We start from the raw sequence: 20,590 nt of genomic DNA, 5'->3' as shown, positions 1-20,590 counted from the left end.
GCAAAATTATGTTGGACTTTTTTTATTTTCCTTGTTTGACGATAGTTACCTTTTAAAACATATTGAGTAATGAGTTAAAACAAATAATTCTTACGGTAGTAAGCAGGTCAACTGAAAATGAGTGGTGTGAACCATTATAGTGGTATGGTGCTGTGGGCACACTTAGAATTTGACCCAGTGCGCAAACCTTCGGGTAAAGTCTGATGCCAGCAGGCCACCACTGCGGCTTTGGCGACATATCAAATGACTGGAGCAGAAGTGCCTGGAACCATCCGCCTCGTGTCGCCTTGACGCTTTGAGACATAACACTGTAGATATATAAAGCCCACCCTGCTGTCGCAGTCATTCAAAACACTATAGATATATAAAGACACCCTGCTGTCGCAGTCATTCAATGTGGACAGTTTCGTTCAGTACATATTGCAGACGTGTTTAGTGTTCTGACTTTAGTGTTTAGTGGACTATTTTATATGACTATATTTTATTCATTTACTTTAGTCTCTTAATGTATTGTGAATTAAGTTTGCAATGAATTAAGTTTGCAATGAATTAATTTGCTGCCAAAATGGCGTGCTCTGTAATTGTTGATACTGCAAGTCAAACTCGAACAATTATCGTATCATCAATTGCTTTGTCATCTTCAGGCGAGAACCATTCACAGCCAAAACCTGGACAATCCAGTAAGGGAATATCATTTCAGAAGTCTTGGTTGATCAAATATACACGGCTAGAATATGGAGCATCTACGGAAAAACTTCTTTGCAAAACCTGCAACGAGGCAGATGCTAAAAATCTATTACAATCTTCTTCGAAAAAAGAAGATGCAATTACTTCCGTAGGGCTTTCTAACAGGAAAAAAACTTTGGAAAAATTCCATCTTCATGAAAATATATACGCATAAAGGTATTCTGAAACTAAATTCTATCACTAACCGAAGTGTGGCCTCCCAATTGAATGAACAGTTAGATAGTTATATGAAGAAAGTCCGTTTAGCTCTTTAGACAGTTTTCACTACCTTGCAATTTCTATGCCGACAAAGACTAGCAATTAGAGGGCACGAAGATGTACACTGAAATTTTTTTCAATTGTTGGAACTCTGAAAGACTGACATACCCGAGTTTAAAGATTGGTTAGGGCATTTGGGGAATAAGTGGACGTCCCACGACATTCAAAATGAGATCATTGATCTACTAGGAAAGTCTGTGTTGAGAAAGGTATTGGCTTCCATCAAGAAGACTGAACATTTTTCTATTATGGTTGACAAAACAAGTGATTCTTCGATTCACAAACAAGTGTCATTTTGTATTCATACTGTCGATGATTACTCAATCATCGATTAAGACTATTGGCTTATACAAGCACTGAATCAACAAAGTCTGTTTAATATTATAAAAGATGTTTTTGCTTGTCTTGATTTGTCAATGCATAACTTAAGACAGTGTTCTGATGGTGCCTCAAATACAAAAGATAAGTACAAAAGACTAAAAAAGTTAATTTTTGATGTACAACCAAAAGCACATTATGTGCACTGCACTGCTCACAGTTTAGACTTGGCAGTTGTAGACAAGTCTCCACCATCTTACATCTAATGATGGATATCATAGCTTTAGCCAAGGACTTAATAAACACTGTAACAGAATCCAACAAAAGGATGGGACGTTTCAGAAGCATATGCTGAGTGAGCACTAACGACCAAGCTGGCCTATGACCCCTTTGCCCAACTCTATGGATTATGCAAGCGAGTATCTTAAGAATACTGAAAAACTTTGAAGAACTTTGAAGAAATTCTAGAGCTTTCTGAAACCTCTGCAGAGGACAAAACAGAGGCAGGTTACAAATGTACAGGATACCTTGAGTCAATGTTAGAATTCAAGACTTATTTCTTTTTACATCTTTATTGCCATGTAGAGTAGAGGACGTCAATGAAAAAATTCAATACTCAAATCTAAGTGGTGTTGACCTGGAAAAAATATATGAGGGCTTGATTTGTATATTCAATGTAAGGCGTGGTAGTTTTGAACAATTTTGGGAATTGTGTTTAAAAGAAAAACCTTCACAATTTGAAGATCCTTCCCTTCCTTGGAATTTAAGTATACCAAAGAAGTATGAAAACAACAAAGCCAACTCACTGAACACTTTCAAAACCCCGAAGGAATTCTACAAAGCTATTTACATTGAAGTTTGTGAAATGGTGCACTCTTGCATTACTGAGTGGTTTGCTTCAACTGGACTCACACTGGTCTTTGCAGGTGAACCAGAGTGCTTGCTTTTAGTAAACAGAGGTGAAACAAATTTGGAAAAATCAACTAAATTTTTCAAAAATGATGCAGACATTGAGAAATGCACTTACACTTTAATATGTTAGCCGATATCGCTATAAAAATCAACTGGTCTTAACAAATGTGCCTGACTTAAGAAAATACATTACACAAGAGCCTGCAGTAGACGAAATGGTATGTGAAAGTAGTGAAGTGCATTAAGCTTCTCCATGTAGTTCTAACTACAACAGCAACAGCAGAACGTTCATTTAGCGCCCTTAGACGTCTGAGCTCGTATCTCCGATCAACAGTGGGACAGAAGCGATGGAACAACTTGGCAGTTCTTCATGCCCACTGAGACTTTTGGATGAATTGGATATCCGACCAGTCATCTGCAACTTCATATTCAGTAATCCAGTCAGATGGTCGACATTTGCAGCTTTCTAAAGACACTAGCCCTAATAATGGCATTTACAGCAATATTAAAAACCTTTATAAAATGGAGAATTAAATACATATATAATGTTAAATTTTCAGTTTTGAAATATTAGTACCAGTTTAGTACTGTATTACTATTATGGTGTAAGACCCAATTAAAACCCTCTATTTACATAGATTTTTACTGAAAGTATTAGGCATACTGCATTAACTGTATTAAAGCATTAGCTTTAAGATATTGTTTTTATTTAATGGACCCTGAGCCTTATTCAAAGCACTTCTTAAAGGGTTATTACTGTGTGACAGCAGTATTTTGTGTTTTACTCTTTTAATGATAGTTTAGGATTTATTTAAATATACTTTCAGTCTTTTCAGAGCTATATATTCACTGCTTTGTAATAATCTATAAGCATGCTTATACTGTAAATTAAATTAGTTTTATACGAAAATACCGTGTGTGTTATGTTTTGTTTCTTTTTTCGAAGCCAAAAAAATGTGTCAGGCTTGTCAAGTTTCCCACGATGATGATGATGATGATGAGTCCCATACTCCGTTTACCGAGCGTAGGGGAGCGACGCAGGAGACCCGCGCCGCCATACTAGGCAAGGTCCTAGTGGAGGTGGTTTGCCATTGCCTTCCTCCGACCGTAATGGGGATGATTGATGATGATGATGAAGACGACACAAACACCCAGTCATCACGAGGCAGGTGAAAAATCCCTGACCCCGCCGGGAATCGAACCCGGGACCCCGTGCTCGGGAAGCGAGAACGCTACCGCGAGACCACGAGCTGCGGACAAGTTTCCCACAGTGTCAAGTTATTGAGAGTCAAATTTTTGTGGTTCCAATGCTGATCATATGACTGAAATGCTTAAAAAAGTCACTATTTTTCATCTAAAATTTAGAAAAATTCCCAGGGCAAGAACTCCCAGTATGCCCACCCCCACCCTCTCAATATTTTTATATTGCCCCTGCACATGTGAAATAGTATTCATGAACTGAGACTAAGAAGTTAAGAAGCCAACAGCTTTACTTTGACATTCTCTTCTCACCTTTCACATACAAGTATATAGATGTATTTTTCTCACTGTTGTTATCGAATGAACAATGGTAATATCCAACATCCTTATATGTAATATCTGTCAACTGAACTGACGATATATATTTTCCATCCCTCCAAGTCGTATGTATGTTGGGTTCACTGTCCTAGAAGCAGAAAAAACAGATATAATTAGTAGCCTTTTAGCACCAGAAGGTTAGAGCTGGCACCAGACTCACTTGTACATGTTTTGTAAACATGGCAATATCCTATCACAGTGATATGTACAGTAACTTAATACATAATATAAATACATATACACACAGTGTAATAAGAATATATTGACAAATTCTGAGGTGTTATACATTATGTCTTAAGGACCAGATTGATGAGGATTGTAATGCATGGAAACAGCATTCACAGACACTAAAGAGCACTTGATTTACAGGGGAAATGTCTGCTGTCAGTAGACTCCTTCAGCAGCCAACAGGAGTCACAACTCTGATAGACTGTGGGTCACAATGGACCTGACAAGGCATTAGCTGGTGTCAAACATATCTGTTCCTGTCACAAAACAATACAAGTCACTAAGAGCAATGATAGTGCATGTGTCATTGTTACAACTCATTTGCTGCCAATAGAGTGGTCTAGGAGCAAGGTTTCATCCCGTAACTTCGAAGCGCTGTAAATTCAGAGAAAGGAGGAGATACATACATACAATGAGAGCATAACACTGTTGAGTTGCCCAGAACAATATCGATGCCCTAAGGTAGCTCAACTAATCTCTCTGGACCTGCAGTTAGTTCGCTCTGATCGATGTTTGTGACTACATGCTTGTAGTTTTTGTGTGGAATCTTATGACCCGTTAGTTGTTGTACCACATTTCTGACACATACATAGATGTTAGCAAACCCGGCAATTCTTCACAAGTGCTAAATACATACATCTCCTCCTCCTCCCTCCCCCTTTATCAATGTGTATAAGCTCCTTCCCCACGTCGCTCTTCTTATCTCCCCCATCCTCCTCTGGATGACAATTTTCCGCCTGAATGTTCGGCAGAGTAATTTGTAAAAAACTATAGTACATTGGTCAAGGGCTTTTACAGAATTTCGGTAACGTTTTCCCATTATATATTACATATTTATATCCATTATATACAGACAAAACTGTCAAACTAATTTTTGTTATGAAAGCAGGCGACAGCAGGTATGTCAAACTGAACGCAGTTTTTTTTATAATCATTCCAAAAATAGCATTACCATCCTTCTCAAGTGATTATCTTTGAAAACTGATTTTAATTTCCGACTTTCCTGTTGGAGATCCCCAATTTTTTTTATACAAACCTTTAACAACCACCACAAAAACAAAACAATCAACCAAATCGGTCAAGCCGTTCTACGGTGGTCGTCTTTCATACAGGCAGCAATTTATTTCTATAGATATATAAATGTGGAAGTTCATACATTCAGCATGGTCCTGCAGCACAGATAAACCTGACTCTACATTAGATCATCAGGTGTCAGAAGCATGAAAAAATCCTACAAACTCAAAATCGACGATTATGTGGTCTACTGTACTACAGCTATAAAGGTTGCCCAAAGAATCAATTCAATGTATTTTGATGTCATCTTAAAACATTTCCAGTTCTTTAGCCACTCTCCTTCAGCCTGCCTTTAAGCAAAACGTTTGCTGAACACATGAAGTTAACCCACACATGCGAACATGAACAACCATCGGCTGTATAATGGAATGACAACTCCGAATACATTTCATGTATTTCGTAACCACTGTAGTCGCCACACAGCCCTTCTCTTCGGACAAAAACGCATCCATCGTACTTCAGAACAACCCAGGCACTGCAAATATCGTATTTGTTGAACTTTTTCGAGAAATAGTCACAGAGTGACCTCTTGGTATTTTGTATTTTTTGATTCGTACCACAAGCTGGGAGGGACACATATCAATCAGGAATAAAACATGGGAAAAAAGAGCAAATTAACACATCGATCATCGTTCTAGTCGCAATAACTGTTTTTGGCTGCTTCGGTCCCCTGTAATCGGCCATTGTTCACTTCCACAATTGTTGCTTGCAGTTAGAATTTATTCACCTTCGTTACCATGTTATTGGTGTACAGGAAGTACAACACACGCTTCCTAGGCAGCTATGCGCTTTCATTCCTAGGAACTTCAAAAGTGTCATGTTTGCCAACATCGTAGCCTTTGTTGCGCCTATTTGTGATCTAATTCGCCTATGGTATCTCGCAAATTTAGGAAACAGTTGTTTGGTCGTATTACTCTTAAGTTTATTTCTGAGAAATTCGTTCTAATGCCATTTTTAGCTTTTCTTTTCAGTAATTACAGTTGCATACAAGAGTGTTCTTAACGGGGATTGATAGACAAAGCTTTGGCTTTACATACTACTAAATCGATATGGGCATTTGTGAACAAAACTTTTTTTAAAAAAATCTAGATTTTAGCTTACCGAAATGTTGGGGTAATTCCAGATTATCGACGCATCGCCCTCGCATGTTATTGTGTAATTTTCTCCGGGATTTAAAACAACTTCTGAGAGAGTCGTAGACGTTATTGTAGGAGAACCGCTGAGTCCATGTGCTGACTCCAATAGCCCTGCAAGACAAAAAGTAATGTTAATTTATGGAATTTAAATTGAACACTGCTATGCTTGTTTTAATATCATACTAAAGACACAAGAAAAAGCAGTAACTTTTTAACATCAACATAGAAACTCAATGAACTGGCGTCTGAAATACTGTACCTCATATTTCCCAAATGAAGCGTTTGACTCCTATTCATTCGTTTGAAAGCAACTGTTTCCATGTGAAAAGGTAAGGAAAAAGCACATTCCAGTTATGGATGAAAGGTTGGTTTCAGCTTCATTTAAGCCTATTTCGCTTTTCCTATAGTTCACTACTATGAATCAAAACATATCTCCACTTGACAATTTGTTTCCATGTCGAAACAGGTGGCGTTAGGTCAATAAGTAAATTGCAACAAGAGGCATCTTGTACGTTATCAGTAGTACATTTGGAGACTTAGATACTCATGACAACTAGACGTAGGATAAAATCTTCTCGTGTGATGGCTACCTTGTCGCAATGTTTCGATGAGTTTCGAACCCAATATCTTCAGGCGAAGATGATGGGTATGAAGCTCATCGAAACTTTGCAACAAGATGGCACCACTGCTCGGCCAATCACCTGAAAAGATTTTACCACTGGAATACAACAAGAACGTCTGCAGTCACATATGAATAAACTTTTTAACTTCTAAACGTAATGGAGTAATACTAAAGGGAAATAAATGTTTAGCGCATACCTACTCAAAAGCAATGCTTTTAAATTCCTTGCCGTTTCATACAGCCTTCCTTTTCCGCAGTAACTTACCAATAGCAGCGTTGCCATTGATATTGATATTTTTACGCACGTACACACCGAGATTGCAAACCCATTGTGTACCTTAGTTAAGCTATGAGAGTAATAATTGATAAAGAATTTGAATAATTCGAAATGTAATTGCGAAATACAGACTGAAAATAGTGTACAACTCATCTGGCATTGATGAAAGGCATAACCAGAATGTCCTCTGTAACACAGCCTTATTCTATTTAGCAAACTGCTGTCCTAAAAAGTTTACTAGGTAAGTAGATTAAATGCTGCTGACTCCTAGATTACAGAAAGTATCAGGATATCACTTAAAATGAGCATCGAGGGACACAGGTGGTTATCAATCTTCACGTAAGTTTCTTTGCAAAATCCGAGTATCAAAATGTATTTTCAAGAACAATACTGTTATTTCCTCCAGCAGCACGATAAGAATTATTGGGAACATATCAAGAAAAACAGGAAAAACGAATCTGGAAATTAAGAGTATTTCTATGAATGTACATAGTAAACTGAACAAAGATATCCCCAAAATTGTCGACTCTTTCAAAAAATGTTGGAAGGTAAACAGCATATAATTTAGGTTGGTACACGTTCTTAGAAGATAGTCCACAGCAGAGTTTTAAAACATGCTTAATACATTTTAGCTGTTTCAATAACTAATTATTAGTCGACTTACGCTGACCAACTGTCACTGCTGCTGAACAAAGCAGTTAATTTTCCATAGCAAAACTCCAAGGCACGGTGGCGTTCGAAACACTGGATGAACTTATTCGGCAAATCGAATGTATGTTGCATGAACGAAACAAGCGCCAGATTGACAAGCGATATAGCTGGCGATGCAGCCTGCGAGTTAATGCAGGTGTGCACATATGATCGCAGCAACAGATCGCACGAGTCACGATCTGCCCGCAGATCGCACTTGTATGGACAAATTGCTGTCATTGATCGATGATTGCTTGTAATTCACAGCCAATATCGCCGCAACTAGCGCAAAAAAATCTGAGATAGGTCAGTCGAAGAGTATTCATTGCAGGGATACGTTGTCTTTATTACAGTGGATGGAGAAAGACAGTAAATGTCTATATTATTCAACTCTACTCTGTTCTGGATACTCTACAGTCGAAGAGACCAACTCGAGGAAACTTGCGGTAGATGAGATCCTGTCATCACGGGAAGTGGGTTTCCTCCGACACTAGTCACCACAGAAACAAATACAGCAAAGTACGGAAAACGCGTTTTGTAGACGATAGTAAAATTTTAATCCGCTCTGGCATAGTGACACTTGTAGAAACCAAGCGACAATGACCGAAAAACTGTCAGGTACATACTGAGGGGTGTGGAAAGCCCTGAGGTGCCTGGATAGCCATTGCGGTGCCTCAAACAAGGTGGTGGTGGTTTTTTTTTATATGATAATCTGAGGTATTGGGGCGTCTCTCCAGAAGGCTCCGGACTTTTCACTGGGCACGAAACACTGCTCCAAAACGTTACTCATGACAAGATCTTAGCTGAAGTCTGTTGCGAAACCTATATGAATTTAACTCATTGTTCTATAGTGCAACAAGTATATTTTTAATCAAACTGTACGCTTAACTTCTCAAGGCTGCTGTTAATTTGAAGCATTATCCTCGTAAAGAGTGTCTTCTGTGGGCGAAGTGGGTGGTACATTAAGTGACCAACATTCAGTGACTAATATAGGAGCTTAAGTCTAGAGAACAAAACGGAAAAAAATTTTTTTCTTGCCATTGCCATTGCCATTCTACGAGGGGCGTTTGAAAAGTCCGAGCAAAGTCCGTGAGCACCACCGGCGCGTATCGAGGTCATGTTTAATTAATAACATCTTTGGAAATAACGCACACCAAGTTTCAGCCATATTGGTATATTTCTTTGTGTTTGACATTCGTGTGAATCAAGGAAGTCAAGTGATTGTCAAAAATGGACGAGAAAATATTTCATGTGGTGATTAAACATTACTTTATGAAAGGCAGAACACCTCAGGAGACTACAGAGAAGCTTGATAAACATTACGGTGACTCTGCACCTTCGATTACAACAGTTTGGAAGTGGTTTCAAAATCTTCGGAGTGGCCATATGGGCACAAGTAATGCTGAACGTTCTGGACGCATTGTGGAGGTTACAACTCCAGAAATCATTGATAAAATCCATGATATGGTGACGGATGACGGAAGAGTTAAGGTGCATGAGATTTCTAGTGCTGTGGGCATCTCCAATCAATGGGTACGTAATATTTTGCATAAACATTTGGACATGAAAAAGCTATCCGCAAGATGGGTTCCGCGATTGCTCACGCTTGGCCATAAACGGAATCGTGTGAAGTGTTGCAGGGATGGTTTGCAGCTGAGCACGAAGAACCCGCAGGACTTTAAGCGTCGTTTCATCACGTTGGGTGAAACCTGGATACATTACTATACTCCTGAGACCAAACAACCATCTAAACAATGGGTTACCATGGGATAATCTGCACCAAGGAAGTCTAAGACCATTCATTCGGCTGGAAAGTTTGTGGCGACTGTCGTTTGGTATTCGCAAAGGACAATCTTCATCGACTATCTGGAAAAGAGTGAAACTATTATAGGTGCCTATGATTCATCGTTACTGGACCGTTTGAAAACCGAGCTGCAAGAAAAACGCCGGCGACTGGACCCCAAAAGTCTTTTTCCATGACGACAATGCACCAGCACACACCTCAGCAGTTGAGTTCGCAAAGTTAATGGAAATAGGATTCCAACTCGTTTCACCCCCCCCCCCCCCCCCCCATCCCCCCACCCACTCACCCCTCCCGTTCTCCAGACTCCCTCGGACTGCTATTTGTTCCCCGATTTGAAGAAATGGCTGGCGGGACAAAGATTTTATTCAAACAAAGAGGTGATTGCAGTAACTAATAGCTATTTTGCCGACTTGGAGAATTCCTATTATTCGGAAGGGAACAACAAATTAGAACAACGCTGGATGAAGTGTCTAAGTCTAAAAGCAGACTGTGTCGAAAATAAACAATGCTTACCCCAAACATGCAAGTAATTTCTATTTTTGCACTGACTTTTCAAACGACCCTCGTACGTAACACCTCTATTCCGCTCATCATCAGTTTACTGCCCAAACATCAAAATTCTTCCATTACTTATAGTGCATCATTCACTCACCAAATTCGCTCACTATCGCCTCACTTAATTCGACTCCGTATTTGATGAACCTTGTTTTTCTTTTGTTGGTGTTAATCTTTTACGACAGGGTGCTGATAAGTTTTTGGTTTTATAATGAAAAAATGCTATTACGGGTTTGACGAAATTAATTTACTCAACATATTCCCCTTTGAGCTCAGCACATTTATGGCGTCTTTGTTCCAATTTCTTTAACAAACTTCAAAAGATTTCGATTGTGCAGCAAATCATTCATCCGCAGCCTTTCTGGTTCCTTCACTGCACAGAAATCATCTTCCACTGAGATGATCCAAAAACCCCCACGGTATCTCGGCGAAATCGAACCAAAATGCACAGTGAAGCAACAATTCGTTCACGCATTTGGTCTGCACCGAGACATTTGGGAACTCATTTGCCTGGGAACTCACTTCCAAAATTTCATGAATAATATGATCCACACATTCTCTGGATTTGCCCATGGCATCTGGTATCGTTTTAGCAGTTATCCTCCGATCATCCAAGATTACAGAATGATCAGTATCCAAGGTTTTCGGTGCGAGTTGCCTCTCCAGGACGCTTCATTTTCAGTGCTGAAATGCCCCGTTTTAAATGCTGCTGCCCAATTCTTGACAGTGGAACAGGAAGAGCAGTTACCACGCATTGTACCAGATATATCAAATTGATTGGACCGTGTTCCCTTTAAAAACAGAATACTTCATAGCACGACTCTCTTCCTCTATTTTCCTGAGCCGTATTCACTTCAAACCCGCACAGGAAATTAAAAACCTGCGCAGTTACTATCACGTATAATGTAAAGAACAAGGTTTAATGCAAGTCTGCAGAGTTCCGTGGCCGTTGTCACTGAAGTTTAAATCTTCTGGGTTATTAGACCGCAGTGTTCTAGCAGTAGTGGACACCGGAAGACCCTGAGGGAGATATCAGCAGAGGGGGTTCAAATGGCTCTGAGCACTATGGGACTTAACATTTGAGGTCATCAGTCCCCTAGAACTTAGAACTACTTAAACCTAACTAACCTAAGGACATCACACACATCCATGCCCGAGGCAGTATTCGAACCTGCGACCGTGGCGGTCGCGCGGTTCCAGACTGTAGCGCCTAGAACCGTTCGCCACATTGGCCGGCAGCAGAGCGGGTCGAAAGTCTATCATTTTAGGGGAAATATGACGCGGCCTAATAACCCAGAAGATTTTAACTTCGGCAAGGTTTAGTGCCAAAACATCAATCAGAATTAATCTACATCAGTTTTTATTGAAAAAAGCCAAGGACTGATCAGCATCCCCTCGTATTCCCCTTCCACCCGTCCCCCTACCCAAACTACTACAACTGAAAATTATATGCGGAATGAAAGTCAAGCGGGGTGGGGGTAACGTACCATCTTGGCAATTGTTTGAAATGATCTGGGCACACCACAGAAAACGCCGACCACGATGGAGTTCTCAACACACTGCTCCTGCATATGAATCAATTCAGCATTTTCGCCGCATGAATCTCTACTGCCCGTCAGAGCATCCCCACGAAAAGTTGGATGCTTCCTCTTGTGAGTTCACTTGGGTTACGTCAGCCTTGCTTCTGTAACACAAATATGACGTCATGCCCTCGACCAGCTAAACCAGATAGGATGCGCAGTGCTTGCGCGAAGTAAATGCTGGAGGAGAGAAAAAGCTGAAAGCTGTAAATTCAGCTCTACCCTCAGTGTCGCGAGCGGAACTTCTCGGGTCGTCTGGAGGAGCGGCCGTCGTTCGCTCTAGCAGAGCCCATCGCCTTGCTTCTGTAACACAAATATGACGTCATGCCCTCGACCAGCTAAACCAGATAGGATGCGCAGTGCTTACGCGAAGTAAATGCTGGAGGAGAGAAAAAGCTGAAAGCTGTAAATTCAGCTCTACCCTCAGTGTCGCGAGCGGAACTTCTCGGGTCGTCTGGAGGAGCGGCCGTCGTTCGCTCTAGCAGAGCCCATCGCGGCGTTGACAAGAAGAAGCGAAGCGCGTGATTTAAAGCAGGCCAGAGGCCCCGGCTTAATCTGTAGTCCGCAGAGTGCCTGAGTCACAAGTGGCAATGCTGACATGTGCTTTAAACACACTAAAAACTACTGCGTTTGCTAATCTTTAAAGTCGTAGCTCATTGGCATCGAACACAAAAACTTGAATTCACATCTTTCTGAGTTTCGGGAAACTGCACTGCTACCAAGTCTAACACACAGAGTCGGTGTCAGGGCCAGTCGGCGGTACTCAGGTATTTCTTGTAATTCAAATTAATGAGCAATTACACTAACGAAAACGAAATCACCCAAGAAGCATGTGAGGATCCTACAGCCTCACAGGCCATGTTAGGTACTCTATTTTAGCTTTATAAAGCTTATTTTTTAGTTTTTCTACATACTGAGTACCGACAGGAAGGTACAATATGGGCAGCTGTCATGTCAAACCAGAAGCCGACATCCGCCATGTCGGTTGCCCCCAAACAGCAGCTTCCAGTCCTTTGAGTCTTGAGTCGTGCAAGTGTTGCGATCAAAAATGCCAACTTGCGTCATTTATTGGTGTAAAGAAATCTCACATTCTCAAGGTCGCTCTATATTTTCTTCTACACACATGAATTTTGCGTAAGCTGTTTATTTTTACTGTAGTGGTTTCTTTCCCGTCACCTGACTTTAGATTTCCTATCAGTTCAAATCGAAAAGCTGTTTGTGTAAGCGCCGTGAGAAAGAGAAAGTGGAAACCGACCGAACTTAGCAAAATATGCTTCCAGCATTTTCGGGAAGATGACACAGACCTGACATCAGTTCTGTCAGGCAGCATTAAGGAAAAATGCTGGATTATGAAAGCAGTCTTATCACATCACATACTATTTGTTTATTCGAAACGATAAAACAGCTAAATTGAAGTCTAATGCGTCTTATTACTGAATCAAATATGCATGTAAGACCAGAAAAACCTATGAAAATACTCTGCTGAAATTGTTACAAAAGCACGGTAACATACAAGCACTCCGTAATCAGGCCAGAAGTGGCCCATCGGGACCATCGGACAGCCGTGTCATCCTCAGTTTAGGATGCGGATAGGAGGGGCGTGTGGTCAGCACACCGCTCTCCCGGTCGTTATGATGGTTTTCTTTGACCTGAGCCGCTACTATTCGGTCGAGTAGCTCCTCAGTTGGCATCACGAGGCTGAGTGCACCCCGAAAAATGCCAACAGCACATGGCAGTCCGGATAGTCACCTTTCCAAGTGACGGCCACGCCCGACAGCGCATAACTTCGATGAACTGACGGGACCAGGTGTATCCACTGCGGCAAGGCCGTTGCCACGGTAACATATACGAACTACATATTTACAACAACTGCTGCTGCGTGCACAAGGCAGAAATTAAGAACGAGAAGCAATTATAAACAACAACGAAATGGTTCAAATGGCTCTGAGCACTATGCGACTTCTGAGGTCATCAGTCGCCTAGAACTTAGAACTAATTAAACCTAACTAACCTAAGGACATCACACACATCCATGCCCAAGGCATTATTCGAACCGACGACCGTAGCTGTCGGTCGGTTCCAGACTGTAGCGCCTAGAACCGCACGGCCACTCCGGCCGGCTGTGAACCACAGTCCGCTATTGTTTTGGATCATCCAACATGGCGGTGCCGGTTTTAATGCAACTTCTAGACGAAGCCTGTATCGAAATAGGTTAAGCTGTTTCACAGAGGAAGACTGCACTGTGCTTCCTTCTCTAGATTGTCGCACAGTTGACAAAATGGTAGATATCGAAATAGACGACAGAGGGATAGAGAAACAGTTAAAATCGGTCAAAAGAGGAAAGGCCGCTGGTCCTGATGGGATACCAGTTCGATTTTACACAGAGTACGCGAAGGAACTTGCCCCCCTTCTTGCAGCGGTGTACCGTAGGTCTCTAGAAGAGCGAAGCGTTCCAAAGGATTGGAAAAGGGCACAGGTCATCCCCGTTTTCAAGAAGGGACGTCGAACAGATGTGCAGAACTATAGACCTATATCTCTAACGTCGATCAGTTGTAGAATTTTGGAACACGTATTATGTTCGAGTATAATGTCTTTTCTGGAGACTAGAAATCTACTCTGTAGGAATCAGCACGGGTTTCGAAAAAGACGGTCGTGTGAAACCCAGCTCGCGCTATTCGTCCACGAGACTCAGAGGGCCTTAGACACGGGTTCACAGGTAGATGCCGTGTTTCTTGACTTCCGCAAGGCGTTTGACACAGTTCCCCACAGTCGTTTAATGAACAAAGTAAGAGCATACAGACTATCAGATCGATTGTGTGACTGGATTGAGGAGTTCCTAGATGACAGAACGCAGCATGTCATTCTCAATGGAGAGAAGTCTTCCGAAGTAAGAGTGATTTCAGGCGTGCCGCAGGGGAGTGTCATAGGACCGTTGCTATTCATAATATACATAAATGACCTGGTGGATGACATCGGAAGTTCACAGAGGCTTTTTGCAGATGATGCTGTGGTGTATCGAGAGGTTGCAACAATGGAAAATTGTACTGAAATGTAGGAGGATCTGCAGCGAATTGACGCATGGTGCAGGGAATGGCAATTGAATCTCAATGTAGACAAGTGTAATGTGCTGTGAATACATAGAAAGATAGCTCCCTTATTTAGCTACAAAATAGAAGGTCAGCAACTGGAAGCAGTTAATTCCATAAATTATCTGGGAGTACGCATTAGGAGTGATTTAAAATGGAATGATCATATAAAGTTGATCGTCGGTAAAGCAGATGCCAGACAGATTCATTGGAAGAATCCTAAGGAAATGCAATCCGACAACAAAGGAAGTAGGTTGCAGTACGCTTGTTCGCCCACTGCTTGAATACTTCTCAGCAGTGTGGGATCCGCACCAGATAGGGTTGATAGAAGAGATAGAGAAGATCCAACGGAGAGCAGCGCGCTTCGTTACAGTAGTCACGAAAGCGTTACGGAGATGATAGATAAACTCCAGTGGAAGACTCTGCAGGAGTGACGCTCAGTAGCTCGGTACGGGCTTTTGTTAAAGTTTCGAGAACCTACCTTTACCGAAGAGTCAAGCAGTATATTGCTCCCTCCTACGTATATCTCGCGGAGAGACTATGAGGATAAAATCAGAGAGATTAGAGCCCACACAGAAGCATACCGACAATCCTTCTTTCCACGTACAATACGAGACTGGAATAGAAGGGAGAACCGATAGAGGTACTCAGGGTACCCTCCGCCACACACCGTCAGGTGGCTTGCGGAGTATGGATGTAGATGTAGAAGCTACATTCAGCAGTAAAAGTTATCTTTCCCTGCTGACAATGCTTTAGGAATTATCCTCGTCGGTCGCGCTGCGCGCACGCTGGGCGTATCATTTGTATCAGACAGTCGGTCGGCAGCACAGTTTAGGTGCATACTCGTTGAGGTGTGTGTTTCAGTATAACCGTGATGGAATTGCACTTACCGCTTAATTATGTTTAGCTGAACCATTCATACCGCATTTACAGTACACCTGAAATTTCGGCGTGAAGAAATTCACTGTGTGTCGTCGCATATGTGATTTTTCTGAATTAAAGGCGCAGCTTGAAATTTTTGAAGAAAAAACATGCGCAACGATAAACAATAAAATTTGTGTTTTGTCAGTGTTGTCCGTTACATCCTTCATTGTATCGAATTTGGTATGATGGAGCACGTAAATTATAATTTGACATAATGAATTTACTGGTTGGGGTCACGAACGATGGCGACCGAGTTTAGGCTCCTCCAGCGCAGCTACGCCACCCATTTCCTGACTACCAAGGAGCGTACTGCTGTGAATGTCGTAAACGATGCGAGTATCAGATGTGATCGTAGCGAATTTAGTTATTTTTTACTCCATTCGTTACAAAATTGTCATCGCTGATGATGCTTGTAAGCGACAAATGCTGCACAAACCAGACAAGCACACGATATGCTGGATACACTCTTTCCTCAATCGCAAAGGACGTGTGTGAGGGTACCGTAACTGTCCTTTGCAACCGTCAACAATTTCATTCCTAACCGGGGCTCGACCTGAGTCAATCGCCATCGTTCGTGAATCGGATTAGTCATGATTGGCCGACTCGAGAAATGGATTTAGAGAGGGGTAGTCATGTAACATGTTGCTAATACTGTAATGAGAGTGTAACAAGCAAGTATTATTTTACGCTGGATAAGAAGCAGATAAAAAAATAAAAGCGATACCCAAGGCAACTAGAAACAATGAATTTAGAATGTCTACCTATAATTTAAGATCTATAAATACATTAGGTTACAATTGTGTCATGACTTTCTGAGGGCGTCTGGATAATTTACACGCAGACACTTAACACAATGTTTGATAGTGATAACGTGAAAAAATCTGCAAAGGCAAGCTAATGTTGAATTTTGCTGCAAATCGTGTTATTTTTGTTTGTTTGTTTTACATTCTGTCCACACGAAAATTAAGGGAAAATTCAAAGCAAGAATGCTGAAATTCTCAAACAATACACAACTGTAATGAACAAACTGCTACAGAAACAGTTTGCACTGAGAAAAAAAAGTCTACACACACGAAATCATATCTGTATGAGACCAGTAAGGTCTCTGAAATCTGCAACTAGTTTCCAGTCTGCATCCCGTATTTACGTTCGATGATGAGGTGCTATTCCACAACTCTGAGAACGTCGGCAATTCTGTTCGTATGTAAGGGAGACTTTAAAGCAGACTGGGGCGGCAGTGAGAATATGGAACGAGGAACAAGGCGTGTAGCAGTGTGAACCGCTGTGCCAAGATTGAACCGCTGTACCAAGATCGCCTACTGGCTAACAGTAAGCAGGAAACCCGGGTTTGATTCCCGGCCTTGGTACAAGTTCTCACTCACCGCTTCAGTCAGTATACAGAAGAAGCAACCTAAATCTTTTAACGAAAATTTGGTGTAATAGTCTTGGAATTTGAAAATGTGCCTAGTAAATTTACATGTGTATCCTCTACAACAATTTAATTCTGGATCTGGAGATGAAACAAGATACACACAGAATGAGATTTTCACTCTGCAGCGGAGTGTGCGCTGATATGAAACTTCCTGGCAGATTAAAACTGTGTGCCCGACCGAAACTCGAACTCGGGACCTTTGCCTTTCGCGGGCAAGTGCTCTACAATCTGAGCTACCGAAGCACGACTCACGCCCGGTACTCACAGCTTTACTTCTGCCAGTATCTCGCCTCCTACCTTCCAAACTTTACAGAAGCTCTTCTGCGAACACACAGTTTTAATCTGCCAGGAAGTTTCATATCAGCGCACACTCCGCTGCAGAGTGAAAATCTCATTCTGGAAACATCCCCCAGGCTGTGGCTAAGCCATGTCTCCGCTGTATCCTTTCTTTCAGGAGTGCTAGTTCTGCAAGGTTCGCAGAAGAGCAAGGCGAGATACTGGCAGAAGTAAAGCTGTGAGTACCGGGCGTGAGTCGTGCTTCGGTAGCTCAGATGGTAGAGCACTTGCCCGCGAAAGGCAAAGGTCCCGAGTTCGAGTCTCGGTCGGGCACACAGTTTTAATCTGCCAGGAAGTTTCAAGATACACACAAACTCTTGCGTACATACTGTACATTTTATTAATAGGGAACATCCGCAGCAAGTAGAATAATAAAGAGTGTTATCACAAATGAAGTATACCTAATCCAATACGTGAAATCTTTAAGTTACACGAGACCCCTAACTGTCTGGGAAGCACGTACCAAATTAAGCTAAAGTAAACAAATTTCAGAACCTAATATCAGCTTTTATTTACATCGAGGATCTACACGTAGATGTACTGGATGGCTATAATTAAACTTCCTCTACTTGAGAGGAACTGGTTGCGAAGTTCTTAATTAGTGAAAACGGCTAAACGTACAATACTCCGAATTATCTGAACACTAATCGTTTTCGGAAAGATTCATTTTTTAACTTTTTTAATGAGTTACAACTTCTACGCATGCGACTGGCAAAAAAAGAACTCAGCCTAAGTCTTAACGTATGTCGTGTATTGGCCCTTCACAACGACTCTAGCAATAACAAAAGTTAATTGTAGAAACACATAAAACTTCAAAATTCTTGGAGGAATCTATGAACAAACATTCACGAATGCGACAAGAGTGAGTCCTAATAAACGCAGTAACAATGTTATAGAAACTTGTTTCCTCATCCACTGTTCACAGTCTAGTGGTGGAGTGATGAAATCATTACTGGAAGTGTCTGTATGAAGGTAGGTTGCAGTCCTATTGGTTGCATCATGTAGCAGAGACACTAAGAACTGTCAGAGCGAAAAAGCCGCGTGTGCCCAAGCGTTAATCAGGTGTGCTGAACAAATACATAGCCTGCATGCTTTAGAACTGTGTTAACTAGGCTAGCCAGTGTATAAAATTCTCATGAACATCCCAGTTATCTTACAACTGATAACCTATCAGCTTCACCCCCAGGTGAAAGTATTAATTTTATTAGTTTAGAAATATTTAAATGTTTAAGTCAAAAACTGGTCAGCTTCACCCCATTTGAAAGTGTGTGAAAGGCCAAGTTACATCATTGTTCAGAGTTGACATTTACGTCTGCATCCACACGAATGCTCCTCAAGCCACTGCAGAGTGCACGTACCAATACTATCAATTTTCTTTCCTATTCCATTCACCTGCTGAGAGCGGGAAAATTTCATACGGCATAATATATTTTCCTCGTGATACCTAAATGCGGTGGCGCGATAATGGGCTCACCCTCAGAATACAAATTCTCTACGTTTACTCAACGGTCTATGTGTGCCCCACCTCCACTTCGCCCCGAGTAATGTGCTGCGTATGACAATTCAAATGTCAGCAGAGGGCAGAAGCCTGCCACTCCAACAAGGCCAAGACTATTAAGGGCCTGCACTGAACTAAGACAGAGGCTAAAATAGGCGCCTGCAGCTCACGAGCTCGTCAGGGCGTCCAAGATGTTGGTAAATGGGCAGGCGTAAGTCTGGAGGCGCGATCAAAACATCAACACAGGATGTCGGCGGCGCAGTGTATTTACATCCCTGTTATAGGTCCAGGAGGCGAGGAGCCGACAACCCGCCTGAAGCAAGGCCCTCAGTCTGCGTAATCATCTTCCCAGAGCAGGCGCGGCAGGATCTGCCCATCCGCGTGTGAGGTCATCCACTTTCAAGAAATGCCATATAACGTCATTAAGACGTTACAGAGGCTCAGCTAGTTCGCTATGTAGAGTCGTGTCGGAGGTAATATACACTATGTGATCATAAGTGTCCGGGCACCGCCAAAAAAACACAGTTTTCATATTACGAGCATTGTGCTGTCACCTACTGCCAGTTACTCCATATCAGCGACCTCAGTAGTCATTAGACATCTTGAGAGACCAGAATGTGGCGTTCCGCGGAACTCGTGTACTTCGAACATGGTCAGGTAATTGGGTGTCACTTGTATCATACGTCTGTACGCGAGATTACCACACTTCTAAACATCCATAGGTTCACTGTTTCCAATGTGATAGTGAAGTCGAAACGTGAAGGGATACGTACATCACAAAAGCGTACAGGCCGACCTCGTCTGTTAACTGAGAGACCGCCAACAATTTAAGAGGATCGTAATGTGTAATAGCCGGACTTCTATACAGACCACCACACAGAAATTCCAAATTGCATCAGGATCCGCTGCAGGTACCACGACAGTTAGGCGGGAGGTGAGAAAACTTTGATTTCATGGTCGAGCGGCTGTTCATAAGCCACACATCGCGCCGGTAAATGCCAAACGATGCCTCGCTTGGCGTAAGGAGCGTAAACATTGGACGATTGAACAGTGGAAAAACGCCTTGTGGAGTGACGAATCACGGTACACAAAGTGGCGATCCCATGACAGGGTGTGCGTATGGCGAATGCCCAGTAAACGTCAGCGTGTGTAGTGCCAACAGTAAAATTCGGAGGTGGTGGTGTTGTTGTTGTTGTTTTGGTGTGGTCGTGTTTTTCATAGAGAGGGCTTGCACCCCTTGTTGTTTTGCGTGGCACTATCAAATAGAACTACATTGTGTTTTAAACACCTTTTTGCTTCCCAATGCTTAAGAGCCATTCGGGGATGGCGACTGCATCTTTCAATACGATCGAGAACCTGTTCATAATGCACGGCCTGTGGCGGAGTGGTTAAACCACAATAACATCCCTGTAATGGACTGACCTGCACAGAGTCCTCACCTGAATCGTACATATGGGATGTTTTGGAATGCCGACTTCGTGACAGGCTTCACCGATCGACATAGATACCTCAACTCAGTGCAGCACTCCGTGAAG

At 42.0% G+C, this 20,590-nt stretch overlaps 1 protein-coding gene across 3 annotated transcripts in view; it reads right to left on the bottom strand.

Annotated features, from left to right (window-relative positions):
• Positions 1 to 20,590, bottom strand: part of LOC126282034 (vascular endothelial growth factor receptor kdr-like) — a 329,784-nt gene that overhangs the window by 173,538 nt on the left and 135,656 nt on the right. For all 3 annotated transcript variants that reach the window (XM_049981445.1, XM_049981444.1, XM_049981446.1), the window contains exons 2-3: positions 6,217 to 6,362; positions 3,748 to 3,901 (exon numbers count right to left, since the gene is read on the bottom strand). In XM_049981445.1, the coding sequence (XP_049837402.1) occupies positions 3,748 to 3,901; positions 6,217 to 6,362 (300 nt within the window). The remainder of the gene's footprint in view (positions 1 to 3,747; positions 3,902 to 6,216; positions 6,363 to 20,590) is intronic.

This window comes from Schistocerca gregaria, chromosome 7, assembly GCF_023897955.1.
Source record: "Schistocerca gregaria isolate iqSchGreg1 chromosome 7, iqSchGreg1.2, whole genome shotgun sequence".
Classification (NCBI taxonomy): Eukaryota; Metazoa; Arthropoda; class Insecta; order Orthoptera; family Acrididae; genus Schistocerca; species Schistocerca gregaria.
Note: the sequence above shows the minus strand (reverse complement) of the source record. Positions and strands in the feature narration are given on the sequence as shown.